At 50.7% G+C, this 20777-nt stretch overlaps 1 protein-coding gene across 1 annotated transcript; it reads right to left on the bottom strand.

Moving 5' to 3' along the window:
- Nucleotides 1–11341: 11341 nt before the first annotated feature.
- LOC135577837 (olfactory receptor 14J1-like) lies at nt 11342–12274 on the bottom strand. Its single transcript, XM_065047954.1, has one exon. It carries the CDS (start codon nt 12272–12274, stop codon nt 11342–11344), a length of 933 nt encoding a protein of 310 aa, XP_064904026.1.
- Between the last annotated feature and the right edge of the window lie 8503 nt (nt 12275–20777).

Raw genomic sequence — 20777 nt, 5'->3', positions numbered from 1 at the left:
GGTGTCCCCCACGTGCCATCTCTTAGTGCATTTTCCCTCCTAAAGGGTGGCATGGAAAGCAAGTCTGGGACCCTGTGTCCGGACTTGCACTGCAGAAAGTATTCACCCAGAAGCCACACCATTTTGCTCTGGTACTTCAGTCCTGGTGCTCATCACATGTCCTTGAGACAAACTTATGCACTCCTCTTGTAAACCTTACCCCAAAAGTCACCCCTAGACAAGGCTCCTGAGCTGGGGCTGTACTGGAGAACTGAGGTCCAGATGTGACCAGAGGAAGGACAAGGCCTGTCCTGGGTCCTCTAAAGGACTGGCAGCCTCTGTGATCTCCACCAGAAAAGGCAGTGTGCAGGAAACTGGAGACCATCCCCCCCCAGCCCAGCTTGTTACTGCATGAACAACCAGGAGAAACTGCCCCTGGACCCTCATTCCAGACCCCATCTCCTCCACCCATACAGGCAGTGCTCTTCCCCTTGTCACTGAGGTGGTTCCAGGGACCCAAGAGAGGAGGAGATGGTTGGGTGGGGATATGGTGTCCTTCAGTGCTCCTCATGGTACCTCCTGCTGGGCTTTGTGCCACTGGTCACAACCCTCTGAGCCTGGATGTTCAGCCAGTTCTCAGTGATGCTAAACAGGAACATGTCCATGAGCACATTGGGCTGCACTGGGAGGAGCGTGGCCACCCAGACAAGGGCAGTTATTGCCCATCGTGACTCAGCACTGGTGTGGTCACATCTGGAGCCGTGTGGCCCAGTGAGAGGTTCCCCATTCTGGAGGAACGGGAGGAGCTGTTGTGTGGCCAGAGAAAGTCTGGGTCATGTGTGAAGATGTTGAGAGACCCAAACTTCTTTAGCCTGGTGAAGGGGAGCCTGAGGAAATGTGCTGGTTTTACTGAAATTGAGTTAATTTTCTTCATGCATTTTGAACGTCTCTCCTTCACAGCCAGTACAGTCTTTTGTTTAGATTTACTATGAGAATAATGAGATAACGCTGTTTCTTCCCTGGGATTGAGTTCATTTTGTCTTTTAACAGCTTTACAGTGTTTGAAATTTACTATGAAAGGAATGTCAGAACTCACTGATATCTTGGCTGTTGTCAGGGGAACCAAGGACTTCTTTGGCCATCCAGCTGTGGATGCAGATTGGCAGGAGGGGACACAGACAGGACAGCACCTGGATTGACATGCAGGTTGATCAATGAAATATTCCCTATGATTAGCGCCATGCTCAGTCTAAAGCTGCAGCCAGCTTTTAGGGCTTGTTACATCCATTACTTTGGGTTTTCCAGCTGGTTTGGTCAGTTCCATTCAGAAGTTTCATTCTGTCAGGAGTTCGATGTCAGTTCGGCCTTTTGCCGTTCTGCCATTTTGCCGTTGGCCTTTGGGCCTTTCTGCCTGTTGCCCTTTTGCTCTCTCTTGCCTGCATGGGCTGTTCAGGACCAAGGTGCTCCCTTCTGGTTTGGTCAGTTCCATTCAGAAGTTTCATTCTGTCAGGAGTTCGATGTCAGTTCGGCCTTTTGCCGTTCTGCCATTTTGCCGTTGGCCTTTGGGCCTTTCTGCCTGTTGCCCTTTTGCTCTCTCTTGCCTGCATGGGCTGTTCAGGACCAAGGTGCTCCCTTCTGCAGGACTGGCTGCTCTGTGTGACTATTTATCTATTTTTATTTAATTTACCTTAACTATTGTCACAGAAAACAAGGACTTCTCTGGAGTCCAGCTGCAGGTGCAAATTGGCAGGAGAGGGCACAGACAGGACAATCAACAAGCTATTCTCTACCATTAGCATCATGCTCAGTATAAAGCTGGAGATGCCTTTTCCAGCCCGTTATTTTTGGTTTTCTGGCTACATTGCTTAGCTCTGTTCGGAAGTTCCATTCTATTGGGAGTTCAGCGTTAGTTCAGTTTTACGATGTTTTGCGGTTTTTCAATTGGCCCTTGGGCCTCTCTGCCTTTTGCACTTGTACTTTCTCTTGCTGGGATCAGCTGTTCAGGACCAGGGTGCTCTCTTCTTTTGGGCTGCCCCTTCAGCACAACGGGAGTTCTGTGGAATATGGCACTGAGTGTCATATATTTTACTTTACGTATATCTTAGTACAAGTATATTATTAATAGTAATGTATTCTTTTTATTGTCTTATTAATTTTTTTGTCTAAACCCACAAGTTTCTCCCTTCCCATTCACTTCTCTCCCTTATCCCACCTGGGGACTGGGAGCAGGATGTGAGCAGCTCTCATGGTCTTAGTTATGGCTGTGGTAACACCATGACAAGAAAGGGCAGTAGTAGCTTCAGAAAACTTGAAAATCACTTTCCAAGATGACACCTTTTATTTTATTTTATTCTATTATTTTTGGTAGAGGTAACAGCATGAGAAAGGAAAATGATCAGAAACTGCAGCTCTGGATGTCCAGAGTGGAGCTCAGGATAAAGAAATGTCATTCTGAGCACAGTGCTGTGGTCATTCAGAGGGACTCTGGATCAGCCATGGCTTTGCGTTTCCAGGAAGAGCTGGTGCGGATGGAGAGACAGCAGCACAGGTGGGGACACAGTGGGCTGAGAACAAGGTGGGGAAGCGCATGGGGTGTCTGCAGCCTGTGGGGAAACAGCCACAGGCATGGGACAGTGTAGGATGGACTGTGGTGGACATGGCCAAGGGTGACACTGGATGTCCCTGCAAGAGCCAAGGTCTTTGTCCCCTTGGCTATGGCTGATGTCCCTGCCACCGAGGCCTAAGAAGAGACACATCATTGTCATGGCCATGGCTCCCCATTGCCTCCTTGCACCCCCATGCAGGCCAGGAGGTGTCACACCATTGTCCTGCACTGGGCATCGCACTCCCCACAGCCCCAGGAAGAGCCCTGAGCCACCTGTGAGGGACAGGATCTCCCTTCCCAGGGGCAGGGGCTCAAGGCTTGGCCATTGTCCTTCATCAGACAAACCAAGGGCTTTCTCAGCATCAGAGCTGCTGCACTTTGCCTTTGCCTGATGCAATCACAGCCTCCAATTATCTGCTCTAACGAGTCCCTGGGGAGGCTTTGTCAGTAACAGCCCTCAGTGGGGCCCATTAATGCTTCAAGGTACTTTGGAGTTTGTTCTGACTTGGACTTCTTGAGCAGATTCTTCAGTCTGTCCTTGGTATCTGAGGTTCATGGACTCAGCACCAAATACGCCACGGGGCTCATTAAAACACAGAAAGCCCTAATGAGCAATGTTTCTTTCTGTAATTTCCTTCAAATCTTCCAGACTTGCAGAACTAACTGGAGAGGTTTTAATGGGACACTTGCTGATGAAGATTTCAAAGAAGATTTCATAAAGGAGGGTTTTTCTTTCCAGGGTATTTTCTATCATTTTTCAGTGTATGGAAGAAGTGACAGCAGCATTCTACACTGGACATTGATCCCGAGGGTCTCCTGAAGACATCTGGACAGGCAGGAGAACAGTCCCTTGAGGCTGGACACTGTATGGACAACCTGGCTCCTCACCCCCACCCCCAGTCTGCCGGTTCCCTCATTGGCCACCAGAGATTGCATCACTTTTCCTACATCAGTTTAATAAACAGCAAAACACTTTCCTCAGCTGTGTGTGTAAGCTGGATCTGGTGAGGTCCAGCATCCACAAGGGACACCCACACAAGAACTGGTTTAGACAGAGAGACAGGAGAGGATAGAAATAAACACAATGAACATGTTGACTGCCATGTTAATTAGAGCTCTGAAGAATGGGGCAAGTTTGTAACTCCCTGAAGCTCAAAGCAGAAACCAGACAGCTGAGAGGCCACTGAATGACCACAGAGCAAGTGGAGGAGAAACCTGAGAGCACTGGGAAGGGCAAACGTCCAGACAGTGCTGGAAAGTTGTCCTTGGACAGGGACATTTAATCAGGAGAGGTGGGAACTCCTGAATGACGAGGGAGATGAAATAATAGAGTGTTGGTAATAGAAGTACAGGGGAAGACCAATATTTCTTCTCCTTCCCTTAGTACATCTTTCATCAGCTGTCTCACCATACACAGCCAGTGCCATTTTAGGGGCCCAGTGTACCTGAGGTGCTGGCCTGGGATTGGCATCTCTCACACAGGACCTGGGGAGACCAGAGCACCTTGCAGTGCAGGTGGAGCCTGGGCAGGGGTTCCCGGGGCATCTACACTGGCAGCAGGGGTTTGTGTCCCTGGAGCTGAAGACATTTGTGTCCTAAACCCATGCCCAGTTCTGGAGAACTCTTTCCTTTCCAAAGAAAAGAGACTCCCCTACAAAGATGTTAAAAAGAATGAATGAATGAATGAATGAATGAATGAATGAATGAATGAATGAATGAATGAATAAATAAATAAACAAGCAAATATATAAATAAATATGTACATAAATAAATAAGTAAATAAGTAAATCAGTAAATAAATAAGTAAATAAATAAATAAAGCAGTAAGTAAATAAATAAATAAGTATGTAAATAAGTATGTCAATAAGTAAGTAAATAAGTAAATACATAAATACATACATGAATAAATAGAAAGAGAGAAAGAGAGAAAGAAAGAAAGAAAGAAAGAAAGAAAGAAAGAAAGAAAGAAAGAAAGAAAGAAAGAAAGAAAGAAAGAAAGAAAGAAAGAAAGAAAGAGAGAAAGAAAGAAAGAAAGAAAGAAAAAAAAAATAAAGAAAGAAAGAAAGGAAGAAAGAAAGACACCTTCCTTTGCTTTGGATCTTTGTCTTCAGTTCTTCTTATTTTAATATCCATTGACATTAACTGACATCTGATGGGCCTGCAGGCATGAAGCCAAGATCATGTTGTGTCTTGCACAGCGCCCCATGCCCTCTGAACCTTCCCTGCCCAGGACTCCTCACACGTTGCCCAGAGCGAATCACACTGAGGGGTTGGCTGGTTCACTGGCTGAGATGTTGGTTTAGATGGTCACCTACAGCACAGGTGGATCCTGCCCCATCATCGCCTGCTCTGCTCCAGTCTGAAACAGAGCCCAACATCACAATGGGATCATGAGAGAACTGAGGTTGAAGGGACCTCAGGAGTCTGCAGTCCAACCTGTCACCAACTGGGTCACACCAAGGTGTTCAAGCCTTGATTCAATCAGAGCTTTAGCAGGACTAGAGAAGTGATCATCCCTTTGTACTGGGCACTGGTGAGGCTGCACCTTGAATCCTGGGGTCAGTTTTAGGCCCCTCATGGCAAGGAAGACTTTGAGGTGCTGGAGAGAGTTCAGAGGAGGGTGACAAGGCTGGTGAAGGGTCTGGAGCACCACTCTGACGAGGAGCGGTTGAGGGAGCTGGGGCTGTTCAGTCTTGAGAACAGGAGGCTGAGGAGAGACCTTATTACTCTCTACAGCTGCCTGAAAGGAGGTTTTATCATGGAGGGTGTTGTCTCTTCTCCCGAGTCTCTTCTCCCGAGATAAGACAAGAGGAAATGGCCTCAAGTTGCACACGCGGAGGTTTAGATTGGATATGAGGAAGAAATTCTTCAGGGAAGTGGTTTTGAAGCAATGGAGCAGACTGCCCAGTGAGGTTGTGGAGTCACCATCACTGAAAGGTGTTCAAAAGACATACAGATGAGGCTCTAGGGACATGGTTTATTGCCAGAATAAGATTATGTTTGGACTCAATGATCCTAAGGGTCTCTTCCAGCCACAATTATTCTATGATTCCATGATAAGTCATTTTTGATATTTTCTTTCTGCAGCCTCCCTGAGAGCCAGGACTTTTCTGAGGTGTTGGAGAGATGTCTCACGGTCACATCAGCCAGTTCCACCAGCCCCTGTCTGTCCCTTCCCAGACCAAACCTTTTCTCCATATCCCAACCTTCCAGGCGAGTTTCTGGGACACAGCAAATGCTGTCCAGGTCCTCTGGGCCTGTTCAGAGAGAGCAGCTTGCCAACATGTTGATGGGCTCTCTGTGCACCTCAAAGCTTTCCTGACCATTTTTCTCCAAGCTCCACTTGCACCCAATCTTTCTGGTCCTTAAGCTTTACATGAGGAGATTGAGCAGGGATGTGGGGAAGGTGTAGAAAAAAGGCTTTGCCAAACTGTCTTGCGAGGGCTGTTCTGGGCATCCCACAGTCCAGGATGAGGGTGCTATAGAAACCAGTGGCACAGGTGAGGTGAGAGGTCCAGGAGGAGAAGGCCTTGTGCCTGTCTACACTGGGCTAGAGCAGTGATGCATTCATGGGATGCTCTTGTGAAGAGGAAGGAGACAAATGGCTCCAGGGGACAAAATGCCTTCCAGCCAGTTCTTTACCCATCGCAGATACACCATCCAGGCCATGAGCTGCAGCTTCTCCAGGAGATGCTGTGGGACATGGTGTCAAAGGCTTTACTGCAGTCTAAGGACACAACACCCACAGCCCGTGTGGCGGATTCACTCCCCAAACAGACTTTCCCTCATCTGCTCAGCCGGTCACCTTGTCATGGAAGGAGATCAGGCTGGTCAAGCAGGACCTGCCTTTCATCCAGCCATGCTGATTGGGCCCAATTGCTCATCTCATCTGTGTGACCTCACAGTCCTTTGCCAGCCATGTTCCTGCTGTTGGCCAATCCCCTGCAGAGGCAGAAGTGACCTCACAGTCCCCTCCACAGCCATTGGCTTCCTACTGGACTATGAGCTCCTGAGACACAAGCGACCACATGGCATCGTACCCACCATCACCCTCCTTGTGGTCCAGTGTGTGAGCAGATCAAACTGAGCTGCTTTCATCAAATGTATCCAATAGATTTCCTATCAAGGGTTTGAGTGGAGAAACTTTCCTCAGAGGAGCTGCTGTATTTACTCTGGGGCATTTTATGTCTCTGCTTCTGCCTGTGATTTTTTGTTCTTCTTCCTCTGTCTATTCTGATGTTAAAGAGCTCTCCAAGGAAAAGATTCATGGAATCCTACAGTAACGCAGGTTAGAAGAGACCCCTGAACACCATCTCTGTCCCACTGACCTTTATGACACCCCAAGGAACAGCTAATGGCATTTGTGCTCGCTTGGGTTCATCTCACCACATGCACACAGTGGACATGCGCATGATGTGTGTGTTTACATCTCATCTGGACAAAGAAAACATGGACTTTTGACCTAGCATTTCATAGAATCATAGAATGTCCTGAGTTGGAAGGACCCAAAGGATCATGGAGTCCAACTCCTGTCCCTGCACAGGACACCCCACAGGTCACCCCGTGTGTCTGAGGACGTTGTCCAGTCTCTTCTTGAACACAGTCAGGTTGAGGCTGTGACACCTCCCTGGGGAGCCTGTTCAGTGTCCAGCACCTCTGGGTGAAGAACCTTTTCCTCATGTCCAACCTAAACCTCCCCTGTCTCATCTTCCTGCTTTTCCCTTGGGGACTGTCATTGGTCACCAGAGAGAATAGATCAGTCCCTTCTCCTCCTTCTCCCCTTGTGAGGAAGCTGTAGCCACCATGAGGTCTCCTTTGAGTCCTTTTTTAAGCTCTGATGCTCAGAAACCCCTTGGTTTGCTTTCTGAAGCAGAAAGGAGAAGCCCTGAGCTCCAGGCAATGGGAAGGGGGATCCTGTCCCTCACACACGGCTCAGGGCTCTTCCTGGGACCGTGGGATGTGGGTGTGCAAGGCCCAGGGAAGGATAACACTGGGACAACAACTTCCAGCTTCCCCATGGGGCTGCAAGGAGGCACCGAGGCCCCAGTGCCATGAGGATAACATGTCTTCTCCTGGGCCTCAGTGGCACAGACAACTGCCCTGGCCAAGGGGACACAGACCTGGGTTCTGTGGGTCCCTTCCAGCCTTACAGCGCCCTTTGCCATCTCCACCACAGGCTGTTCTACATGGTGCTACCCCTGCCCCTCTTTCCCTGCAGGCTGCAGACACCCATCTCGCTTCCCCACCTGCTCTCAGCCCAGCATTTCTGCACCTTCACTGATGTGTCTGCACCCTCACTGGCTGCTCTTTGGCACACAAACCATGGGCTGATCCAGCTCCCTCTGGGTCACCTCTTGCCCCACAGCACTGCCCTTCCAGTGACATTTCTTCCTCCTCATATCCAGTCTCCATCTTCCAAGTCACTTTGTGACTTTTTTTCCTCTTCCTTCCTTTTTTTCTGCTACTCCACCATCTCAGAAATTGTCCTTCATGCAGGGAACCCAACCCATTAGGCTTATTGTGGTCTTTTACCTCACCAGAGAGAAGTCACCTCGCCATGATCTTCTAAATCCCACAAGTGCTGCTGGCCTTTCAGCTTCTCTGACACGACCATGTCTCTGCTGCTGTTCCATCATGTTCTTATGTGGAATGGACATGACAACCCATCTCCAAGGTCTCATTCTGGGTAGGGCCTGTGGGTACCTTGGCAGAGGTTCTTTCCCAGCCATGTCCCTGCTGCTGGGCTGTCACCTCCAGAGACAGAACTGACCCCACTGTCCCCTTCACAGCCAAAGTCTTTCCACTCAATTATGAGTTTCAGAGACTCAACTGCCATCATAATCCCACACCCATCCATCCCCCTCCTTATGGGCCATGACCTGACTAGATAAAACTATGTGTGTTTTATCAAACTGATCAAATCTATTTCCTGCTAAAGATCTGAGAGGAGAAGCATTCTTGACAGGAATGTGAAATGTTGAGACCTTTTCTATGTCCTCTCCTGCCCCTTTTATTTTTTTATTTTTTCCTCCTTCCTCGTTGCTAATTGCAAATTCACTAACTGAAGTGCAAAGCCAATCCCACACCAGAGATGAGATCTTGTTTATTCCAGAGTTGTGCAAGTCTGGATGCTGGAATAAAACCAGCACAACAGATAGAGAAGGAACATCTATTATATCCAAAATCTTATCACTACATTCAGACCTTCCCGGCAGTCCTAAAGAAGCAAGTGTTCACACATTGGCATATTGGTTACATAACCATTTTATCACCACACATGCTTTTTGAGAAAGGGCCCCGGGCTGACCCCGGTCTCCCATCCTAGGGATGCATATGAGCACATAAGGAGCAAAGCTCAGCTAAAGAACACTTTATGTAACAGTCTTGAGACAGATGTTAAAACAAGACTCAGCTAATAGTGCAGGCTCCAGAGTGTCTGCGCTGCAAGGACAGTATTCTTTGCAAGTTCTGATTGGGTGTTTTAAAAGTCACTTTTATCTTTGTTAGCGGAGCAGACAGACCCAAACTGAGAGGATTTACATATTTTAGGTTAGCAATTGCAGGCAGGATTCATTCTTTTAGCTGGTAAGGACATCTTCTGTCTTCAAACACCTCTCCAAGGTTAAGATTCATTGAATCATAGAATAACTCAAGTTTGAAGAGAGCCCTGAACATCATCTTGTCTCACTCTCCTGCTCAAGGCAGGGTCCACCAGGTGAGGTTGTTCTAGGCCTCTGCCCAGCTTTGCATCATCCACAAAGGAGCTGAAAATGTGCTCCGTGACATATTGAAGAGGCAGAATAAAGCCGTTGGACAGTGTTGGCCCAAGTACTCATCACTGAGGGATGCCACAAGAAACTGGCTGAACACAGGACTTTGTACCACTGATGATGTTTGGGTTTGGTCATGCTGCCAACTCCCCACCCATCACAACATCCACATCTGCATCCCAGATCTCACCAATCTGCTCTAAGGCACCACAGGAGACCATGTCTGGGGCCTTGCAAAACTCCATGTCCTCAACATGCCTTTCTTTCCCCTGCCCATTTGGGTTCAGCAATTCCTTCCTTGTCCTTCTGCTGCCTGGAGATGCCTGCAGGAGAATGTGGCCCATCACCCTCCTGGGGACAGACGTAGACTGAGCAGCCTGTCATTCTCCCAGTTCTCCTTCCTGCCATTCCTGAAGATGGGTTTGATGTCTGACTGTCTGAGGGACCTCTGAACCTCTCTGATCACTCTGGAACTTCTGAGACCACAACCCAGAATTTCCCACAGGGAAAGAGGGGCAGGTGTAGGACTGTGTAGAACAGCATGTGATGGAGATGGCAAAGGTGATGGAGCAAATACAGACATTTGCAATAAGCCTGTCCAAGGGAGCTGAGATGAATCTCACTGTGCCACTGGGGTTTGTCCCTGGAGTCACACACAGAAATATCAGGGTTCTGTCAGGTGTCCAGATCTGAGCTGGCCCTGTGGACTCTTAAAACACATTGAGATATTCAGGGACAGACACCTTCCTTTATACACACAGAGGCAGGAGTCATAGTGTCTCTCTAGGCTCCTGTTCCTATTCTCAAAGGTTGGGAGGCACCTCAGCCCTATGGTGTGTCACCATGTTCTACATATGTCTTTGATGTCCCTCATCATTAGGAGTGGACACTGGTTCAAGGAAGCACATCCCAGTGCTGCATTCTGGTGGTTTCCTATGGGATATTAGTCCCAACATGATGTGACCTCAATGAACTGTCTGTCTCACAGGCCTTCATGGAACCCCAAAAAATATCTGATGGTGTTTGTGCTCACTCATGTTCATCTTACCTCACATACAAGATGTACATGCTTACATCTCATATGTACAATGTGAACATGAACCTCTGACCTACTCATTCGGTGTAATTCCATGGAGGGACAAAGAACTCAGAGCTGGGGTGAGAGGCCAGTGCTGCAAATGGAGGTTGTGAGGGGCCAGTCCACGATGACTGACCTGAGGCTCCTTCTATGGGTTGTCCAGTGCACAGGGGCACAGCCCAGCCCCTGCTCTGCTGGTCCTGCAGGTCTCTGGCAGGAGCCTGGCTGTGAGAGGACACTGCTAGGTGCCAGCCCTGCACACACACACTGTTCAGCTGTACCCTGGTATTTCATCTGTGGGTCACTTTCTTGTGCATATTCTTGAGAGAAACTTGAAGAATATCTAAGCCTTCAGGCACTGCCCTAAGAAAATCACATTTCGTTATAAAAGTATTGTTATGGAAGCCAGCTCTGTGACACAAGCACCCATTGCCTGTCCCTGCCTGCGCCCACAGCACTGACACACAGCAGGACGATGACCAAGCTGCCAGAGCACTCAGGCCTTGCACCAACACCAGGGATGAGAAGGAGAGTGTGGGAGTGGAACCAGAACAGCTCTGGAAGAACAAGCGCTGCTGCACCCTGGCAGGGCTGCCAGGATGGACTCTTTTCCCTTCCACCCAGGCACACAGGAATTGTTCCTGCAGCTCCAAAAAGGCCTTGAAGGAACGATGTCAGCAGAAAAAAAAAATCACTAAAGGGCCCTTTATTTTGCTTGAACACAAAGAGTGGGGTTCCTCATAGACACAGCCACTTGGTGAGAAGGGAAAGCAGGCAATGCATTACAAAAGGAATTACAATATTATCACAATTAAAAAAAAACACAACTAGAGACAAAAAATACTGCAGACAGGAAAAATCTGCAATGAGTTAGTCTATAATTTATATGTAGAAGAAGACAGAGACAGTTTACAGCTTCAGAAGAAATCCAGTCATCTGTTTCCACAGGGCATCCTTGAGCTCCTGGTTCCTCATGCTGTAGATGAGGGGGTTCACTGCTGGAGGCACCACCGAGTACAGAACAGACACCAGCAAATCCATTGAAGTGGAGGAAATGGAGGGGGGCTTCAGATAGGCAAAGGAACCTGTACTGATAAACAGGGAGACCACGGCCAGGTGAGGGAGGCAGGTGGAAAAGGCTTTGTGCCGTCCCTGCTCAGAGGGGATCCTCAGCACGGCCCTGAAGATCTGCACATAGGACACCACAATGAACACAAAGCAGCCAAATGTTACTAATACACTGACCACAAGAAGCCTGACTTCCCTGAGGTAGGACCATGAGCAGGAGAGCTTGAGGAACGAGGGGATTTCACAGAAGAACTGGCCCAGGACATTGCCCTTGCACAGGGGCAGTGAAAATGTATTGGCCATGTGCAGCAGAGCATTGAGAAACCCAGTGGCCCAGGCAGCTGCTGCCATGTGGACACAAGATCTGCTGCCCAGGAAGGTCCCGTAGTGCAGGGGTTTGCAGATGGCAACGTAGCGGTCGTACGACATGATGGTGAGAAGGTAAAACTCTGCTGTAGCAAAGAAAAAGAAAAAAAAAACCTGTGCAGCACATCCTGTATAGGAAATGACCCTAGTGTCCCAGAGGGAGTTATGCATGGACTTGGGGACAATGGTAGAGATGGAGCCCAGGTCAAGGAGGGCGAGGTTGAGCAGGAAGAAGTACATGGGGGTGTGGAGGTGCTGGTCCCAGGCTATGGTGGTGATGATGAGGCCGTTGCCCAGGAGGGCAGCCAGGTAGATGCCCAGGAAGAGCCAGAAGTGCAAGAGCTGCAGCTCCCGTGTGTCTGTGAACGGCAGGAGGAGGAACTGGGTGATGGAGCTGCTGTTGGACATTTGCTTTTCCTGAGCATGGGGCGCTGTCATGAGGAGAAAAAAGACAGTGAGAAGCCAGGGAAGAGTTCTGCGACAAAAATGAAACCAAGTCCCATAGACCCTCCCCTGTCACACACAGACACCCTTTTCTTTTTCTAGGAGTACTTTCTCCAGCACTGTGGCTGCAGCCCTGCTTGGTGCTGGAAAATGTGCAACCAAGAGCAGGGCCTCTGCCCATGGGCTCACGTTAAGTCAGCCCAGCTCTGCAGAAGTGGGGCCACAGGAACAGTGGGGACTGTCCTGGTTCTGCTAACACAGAAGGGCTGTCAGCACTTGCTTTCCCAGTCAGAAGGAACAGAGATGGTGAAGGTAGTTTGGGCTTTCCAGGATTTTTACATCTCTCTCCATATTCACTGCAGAGCACCCTCAGCATTTCTGCTGCACTCAGGGAGAACAGAGCGAGTCCTGTGAGACCAGAGGGTGCCTGTGGGTCAGTGCAGAGTGAGGGCAGCTGCTCTGTCCCTCTGTCTTGCTCCAGCTGCCCTGGGCTGGCACCTTTCTGAGATGGGGGCTGATCACACTCCCATGTTACCCTGAAAAGCCACCAGGCACTGCTGAGAGCAGAGGGATCCACCTCAGACCATGACATGTATCACCCTTTCTGAAGGTCTTAGCACCCCACGCTTAGCCCAAGAAACACACGGCTCATTCCCCAGCCCCACAGACTGCATTGCCCACACCCCACAGGTCAGAGCAAAGCTGGGACACGTGTGCCCATGGACACACCTGCAGGAAAGGACCCACAAGCTCAGGCTGTGACTCTGCAGCTGAAACTGCCATCCCCAGAGAGCCTGACAGCAAGAACAAGATCCCAACAGCAGTGACCCAGAGCAGGGGAGCAAGAAGGAGAATGCGGTGAGGGTGGGTGTGAGAGAGGCCAGGGCAGAGGCAGCCGGGCACTCAGACAGCGTCACCCTTCCCCAGCTGTGCAGCCACCTCCCAGACACCAACACTGCCGGGCAGCTGCTCTCAGCCCCTGTGCTCTGCAGAGGAACTGGAGCTCTGGCTGCACAGGAGCTGCTTCATGCCTTGGAGCCCCCGGCCCTGAGGGCAGAGGCTTTGCTGGGTGGGACAGGAGGCCAGGGGGCTGCTCACAGGAGGATCTGCACTGCAGGGGATCACAGGCACTTTTCTCTGTTCTCCCTCCCGTAACCATTCCGGGTTCAGTTTCCTCTCATTTCTGATCATTTCCCTGCTGCTTGAAGATTCTCCCCTGGGAGGTGTTTCCCTGTCCATGTCTCTTCCCTGTCAGTGCTCACAGACCATCCCACCCTCTGTGCCCTCCCCCTGGCCCTACAGATCCTGCCTGTTCACAGGGCACTGCCTGGGGGCATCTTCCTGTTTGCAGGCTGGAAAACAGGACAGGTCAGATTAAGTGTAAGGTGTCCAGCAAAGGTGATGCTGGTTCTGCATAGGCAGAGGAGAGGCAAGGCATGTCAGGGTTCTCTTGAAGACCTACTGCAGTTCATGTGTCTCAAGTATTTGTTTAAAATTAAGAACTGCCTTAATCACCACCCATTCCCCAGAGGAGGAGACTGAAAACACAGACTCAGGGAGGTCCCTTATCTTTGTAGTACTCTTTGTCTTCTTCTCCTTGAAACCTCCTCTTGTCAATATTCTGGAATGAGCTGGATCTGTGAGCAGCCCCGACCCACGGAGAACCCAGCAGCAGAAGGACCCTGCCCTACCGGGGGTCGCTCCTTCCCCCCACATCTTCTCCCCTCAGTGTTGCTGGGATCTCCCGGGCAGGCTGAGCACTGACCCTGGCAGGCGGCAGAGTCCCTGCCCGGCACAGCCCTGGGGTGCAGGGACCCTGCTCTGCAGGACAGCCCTGGGCACCCCTGCCTGCACATTTACATTTACACCCCACAGCCACCCTGGGGACAACGCAGCATTCACGTCTTGTCTCTGACAGTGCAGAAGGCAATCCCTGCTCTGCGGCATCCTCCCCTCTGATCAGAGAACCTCTGAGAGCTATACTTACATCTCTCGCAGGCTCTGCAATGTGACAGCTTTCTGAGATCCTACCATGATTTGCAGGTTCAATGCCCTGCAGCCACAGGCTTCATATCTGAGAGGATTTCATTTCCAGTGACCTCTCAGCATCCTCCCAGCCCAGACTGCGTTTCCCTCTCTGTGCCTGGTCCTGTGCCCTCGGTGCTGCAGGCAGAGCCCTCAGCCCTGCTGCGTGTGCAGAGGAGCTGCTCCTGGGCAGAGCTGTCTCTCTGCAGCGCTGCCGCTGCCATGAGCTCCCTGTGTCCCAGGAGCCCAGCCCAGCTCAGCAGCACAGAAGCAGCCCATGATGTCCCTTTCTCTGTCCCCTCTGGGCTCCTCCAGGTGTCCCTCAGGCTCCAGGGGCACATCCTTTGAGACAACCTCAAGTAATCAGTATTGTTAGTTGGTCTGCTCTGCAGAGACACTTCTTGCCAGCATTGTATTCTTGCTAGTAAAAAATATATTGGTATGAGAATATTCCAGGTGTGGTCTCCCCAGGGCAGAGCAGAGGGGCAAGAGAACCTACCTGAGCTACTGACCACCCCCTTCTAACCCACCCCAGGTACCATTGGCTTCCTGGCCACAAGGGCCAGTGCTGGCTCCTGGTCACCCTGCTGTCCCCAGGACCCCCAGGTCCCTTTCCCTACACTGCTCTCCAACAGGTCCTTCCCCAGCTTGAAACTGGAACCTGGGGTTCTTCTTGCCCAGATGTAAGACTCTACACTTGCCCTTCTTCTATTTCATTACATTTTCCCTGCCCAACTCTCCAGCCTGTCCAGGTCTCTGGATGGCAGCACAGCTTCCAGTGTCAGCCACTCCTCCCAGCTTGTGTCACCAGCAAACTTGCTGACAGTCACTGTATTTCCTCATCCAAGTCACTGATGAATTTATTGAATAGTACTGGCCCCAGCACTGGCCCCTGAGGCACTGCACTAGATCCAGGCCTCAACTGGACTCTGCCCCATTGACCACGACCCTCTAGCTTCTTCCCTTCAGCCAGTTCACAGTCCACCTCACTACCCAGTCATCCAGACCACACTTCCTGATTTTAGCAGCAAGGATGCTGTGGGAGACTGTCAAAGGCTTTACTGAAGTCAAGGCAGACCACATCCACTGTTGTGTCATCATGTATCCACCTCGTTATGTCTTCATAACGGTCAATGAGGTTGGTCAAGCACGACTTCCCCTTGGTGAAGCCATGCTGACTGCCCCTAATGACCCTCTTATCCCTGATATGCCTTGAGACGGCACCAAGGAGAAGTCGTTCCATCAGTTTCCCAGGGATGGAGGTGAGGCTGAGTGGTCTAGAGTTCATCGGGTCCTCCTTCTTGCCCTTTTTGAAGACTGCAGTGACATTTGCTTCCCTCCAGTCCTCAGGCACCTCTCCCATTTGCCACAACTTAGCAAAGATGATGGAGAGCGGCCCAGCAATGACCTCAGCCACCTCCCTCAGCACCCGCGGGTGCATCCCATCTGGACCCATGGATTTATGGATTTTCCTTCAAGCAGCCTTGCCCACGGGATTTCCCCCAGCAATTGCCTGAACAGGCCAAAGTTTGCCTTGCTGAAATGCAGGGTTGCAATTCTGCTTGCTATCCTGCTCCTGCCACACGAGATCCTGAACTCCACCATCTCATGGTCACTGCAGCCAAGGCAGCCCTCAATCTTTACCGCCTCAACCAGTCCCTCTTGTTAGTGAGGATGAGGTCCAGCAGCTCCTCTCCTGGTCGGCTCCTCCACCCTTTGCATCAGGAAGTTCCCATGGATGCACTTGCTGAACCTCCTGGGCTGTGTCTGGCTGAGTCGTCCTTCCAGAAAAATCAGGGGAGTTCAAACCCCCACGACAGGCAGGGCCTGTGACTGAGGCTGCTCTCAGCTGCTGGAGAGGCCTCGGCAACGTCCTCACCCTGAGCTGGTGGGTTGTGATGGACACCCACAGCAGTGTCACCCTAATGCTCCCAGTGCTCCCAGTAACCCTCCCACTGACCCTTCCAGTGCTCCCAGTAACCCTCCCATTAACCCCTCCTGTGCCCCCAGTAACCCCCACTAACCCCTCCAGTGCTCCCAGTAATGCTCCCACTAAGTCCTCCAGTGCTCCCACTAACCCCTCCAGTGCTCCCAGTAACCCCCACTACCTCCTCCAGTGCTCCAAGAAACCCTCCCACTAACACCTCCAGTGCTCCCAGTAACCCCTCCAATGCTCCCAGTAACCGTCCCACTGACCCCTCCAGTGCTCCCAGCAACCCCTCCAGTGCTCCCACTAACCCTCCCATTAACCCCTCCAGTGCTCCCAGTATCCCCCAACTAACCTTTCCAGTGCTCCCAGCAGCTCCCATTGTTCCCAGTAATCCTCCAAGAACTCCCAGTTCACCCCCAGTGCTCTCTCTAACTGTCCTTGTGCTCCCAGCAGGCCCCCACAGTGCTCCCAGTAACCATGTTGTGTTCCCATTAACCCCCCACTAATTGTCCTACTGTTTCCAGTAATTCTCCAAGTAAACCTCCCAGTGCTCCCAGCAACCCCCCCAGTGCTCGCAGTGAGCCCCAGCAACCCCCTCATTGGGGAGCCTGTTCAGTGTCCAGCACCTCTGGGTGAAGAACCTTTTCCTCATGTCCAACCTTGTTGGAGCGAAATAAGGACTCAGCAAAACAAGTCGATTCAATGTGAATCACGCTAAAGCCATTTATTACAGAAACCAGCCTCTTTATATATGCAACTATATTCTAATCACGCGTCCACGCTCCAAGCATGGATTCGCTAAATGAGTATCATGGGCTGTCCATGCACTGGAGTCTCACTGATGATACGTCCGATGATTCACGCCACGCCAGGACCCCGGTGATTGAGGAACGCCCCTCTCTCTCACAGCAGATTCTGTTCTCAGCTTCTCGAAGTGGCCTTGAGGTTCCTTTGAGCCTGACTAATTCAGCAATAAGTCTTTATCAAAACCCCTCCACACAACCTACCCTCCCCTGACATATCTTTCTTCCATTCCCTTGGATATTGTCATTGGTCACCACAGAGAACAGATCAGTCCCTTCCCTTCCTTCTCCCCTTGTGAGGAAGCTATAGCCACCATGAGGTCTCCTTTGAGTCTTTTCTTCAGCTCTGACGCCCAGAAACCCCTTGGTTTGCTTTCTGAAGCAGAAAGGAGAAGCCATGACCTCCAGGCAATGGGAAGGGGGATCCTGTTCCTCACACACGGCTCAGGGCTCTTCCTGGGACTGTGGGATGTGGGTGTGCAAGGCCCAGGGAAGGACAACACTGGTACAACATCCTCCAGCTTCCCCATGGGGCTGCAAGGAGGCACCGAGGCCCCAGTGCCATGAGGACAACATGTCTTCTCCTGGGCCTCAGTGGCAGAGACAACTGCCCTGGCCAAGGGGACACAGACCTGGGTTCTGTGGGTCCCTTACAGCCTTACAGCGCCCTTTGCCATCTCCACCACAGGCTGTTCTACACGGTGCTACCCCTGCCCCTCTTTCCCTGCAGGCTGCAGACACCCATCTCGCTTCCCCACCTGCTCTCAGCCCAGCATTTCTGCACCTTCACTGCTGTGTCTGCACCCTCACTGGCTGCTCTTTGGCACACAAACCATGGGCTGATCCATCTCCCTCTGGGTCACCTCTTGCACCACAGCACTGCCCTTCCAGTGACATTTCTTCCTCCTGATATCCAGTCTCCATCTTCCAAGTCACTTTGTGACTTTTTTTCCTCTTTCTTGCTTTTTTTCTGCTACTCAACCATCTCATAAACTGCCCTTCATGCAGGGAACCCAACCCGTTAGGCTTCTTGTGGTCTTTCACCTGACCAGAGAGAAGTCACCTCACCATGATCTAAATCCCATGAGTGCTGCTGGCCTTTCAGCTTCTCTGACACGACCGTGTTCCTGCTGCTGTCCCGTCATGTTCTCAGGTGGGATGGACATGACAACCCATCTCCAAGGGCTCTTCCTGGGTAGGGCCTGTGCGCACTTGGGCTGAGGTTCTTTCCCAGCCATGTCCCTGCTGCTGGGCTGTCACCTCCAGACACAGAACTGACCCCACTGTCCCCTTCACAGCCACAGGATTCCACCTGGATTATGAGTGTCTGAGACACAACTGACCTCATAATAGCACACCCGTCCATCCCCCTCCTTAGCACCCAGGACCTGACCAAGACTGAACCGTGTTCTACACACTCCTACACCTACCTCTCTTTCCTACAGGCTGCAGACACCCATCTCGCCTCCTCACCTTGTTCAAATATGTCAAATATGTTTTCTACTAGCAACGTGGGTGAAAAGCGCTCCTCACTGGAATTGCGGGGTTTACGTTAACAGCTTCTAGATCTCCTCTTTTGCATTGTTTTTTACTATTCCTCTACCTATTTTCTCTCCAGAAACCTCTTCAAGGGAAAAATTCTGTCAAATCACAGAAAAAAGTCAGGTTTGCAGAAAGGCCTTGTCTCACTCATCTTGTCTCACTCTCCTGCTCAGGGCAGGTTCAACCAGGTGAGGTTGCTCAAGGCCTCCAGCCAGCTTTGCCTCATCCCCAAGGCTCTTAAAGTGCTCTCTGTTATATCTTTAAAAGGGAGAATAAAGATATTCAACAATATTGGCCCAAGTGTTGGTCACTGAGAGATGACACCAGTAACGGGCTGCACCGAGGACTTTGTACCACTGATGATATTTGGGCTTGATGGTTCAGCCAACTTCCCACCCAGCATCCACTTCTTGAGCCCCATCAGCACCACTCTGGCCAGAAGGAGACCATGGCTGAGCCTTGCAAACACCCTGTACACAACATGCCTTTCTTTCCCCTGTCCATTTGGATTCAGCAATCCCTTCCTAGTCCTCACATTCCTGGAAATGGCTGCAGGAGGACGTGTCCCATCCCCTTCCCAGGGAGGGAGTTAGGGTGGCCAGCCTGTTATTCTCCCAGTTCCTATTCCTGCTCTTCCTGAGGATGGGATTGAGATCTGTGTTTTCTAAGGACCCCAGAACCATTCTGGTTTCTATGGCACTTTTGAGATCACAATCTGGACTCACAAGCAAGGGTGACAGAGCAGACTGGAGCACTTGCAATGATCCTGTTCAAGGCAGCTGAGATGAATCTCACTGATCCAGTGGGGTTTGTTCCTGGAGTCACACACAGAAATGTCAGGTTCTGTCAGGTGTCCACATCTGAGCTGGCCTCATGGTCTCCTTATGCACCCAGGGCTGCTCAGAGACAGAGTCTGTCCCTTTCACACACAGAAGCAGGAATCACAGTGTCCCTCTGGCCTCCTTTTGGCACTCCTAAAGGATGGGAGTCACTTCAGCCCTGCGCTGTGTCACTCTGCACTCATCTGAGATGTCCCATAGCAGGAAGAATGGACACAAGGACCTTGGTTGAAGGAAGCACATCCCAGTGCTGCATTCAGGCAGTTAACAATGGGCTGTTACTTCCAACATTAAGTGACCTCAAGACCTAGTCTGTGCCACAGGCCTTCATGGAACCCCAGGGAATAGTTGATGCTTTTTGTGATCACTCGGGTTCATGTCACCTCACGTACATGATGTGCATGCTAACACCTCATCTGTACAATACAATCTTGGACTGCTGGCCTACTCATTCAGTGTCCCACCATGGAAAGAAGAACAGCCTCTGTGGGTGAGCGGCCAGTGCTGGAAATGATGGTTGTGAGGGTCCAGTCCATGGTGATTGACCTGAGGCTCCTTCCATGGGGTGTCCAGTGCACAGGGGCACAGCCCAGCCCCTGCTCTGCTGGTCCTGCAGGTCTCTGGCAGGAGCCTGGCTGTGAGAGGACACTGCTGTGTGCCAGCCCTGCACACACACACTGTTCAGCTGTACTCTGGTGTTTAATCTGTGGGTGACTTTTGTAGGAATATGCTTGAGAGAAACTTCGCAAGAAGATATAAACCATCATGCACTGCCATGAGGAGATCACCTTTCTATCTGGAAAGGCTGTTGTGAGGCCAGCTCTGTCACAGCAGTGCCCATTGCCTGTCCCTGCCTGCGCCCACAGCACTGACACACAGCAGGACGGTGACCAAGCTGCCAGAGCACTCAGGCCTTGCACCAACACCAGGGATGAGAAGGAGAGTGTGGGAGTGGAACCAGAACAGCTCTGGAAGAACAAGCGCTGCTGCTCCCTGGCAGGGCTGCCAGGATGGACTCTTTTCTTCTCCTTCCATCACAGAAACTGTCCCTGCAGCTCCAAAAGGCCTTGCAGGAAGGATATAGTGAAAATCAAGTCACTACAGGACCCTTTACTTTGTTTAAATACACACAGATCATGGCTCCTCATTTACACAACCAGGGGTTATAAAAGAAAAGCAGACAGTGAATTAGAAAGGGGATGACAACATTATCAGAATAAAAACATTCCAACAACAACAGCATATACAGATGACAAGCTGGACCTGTAATAAGTTACATTAAAACTTCTATGTAGAAGCAGATGAGCAGTTTATTGCTTCAGAAAACA

Source organism: Columba livia, unplaced genomic scaffold, assembly GCF_036013475.1.
Source record: "Columba livia isolate bColLiv1 breed racing homer unplaced genomic scaffold, bColLiv1.pat.W.v2 Scaffold_153, whole genome shotgun sequence".
NCBI classification, from domain to species: Eukaryota; Metazoa; Chordata; class Aves; order Columbiformes; family Columbidae; genus Columba; species Columba livia.
The sequence above is the reverse complement of the archived record's forward strand: the minus strand, read 5'-3'. Positions and strand labels throughout refer to the sequence as shown.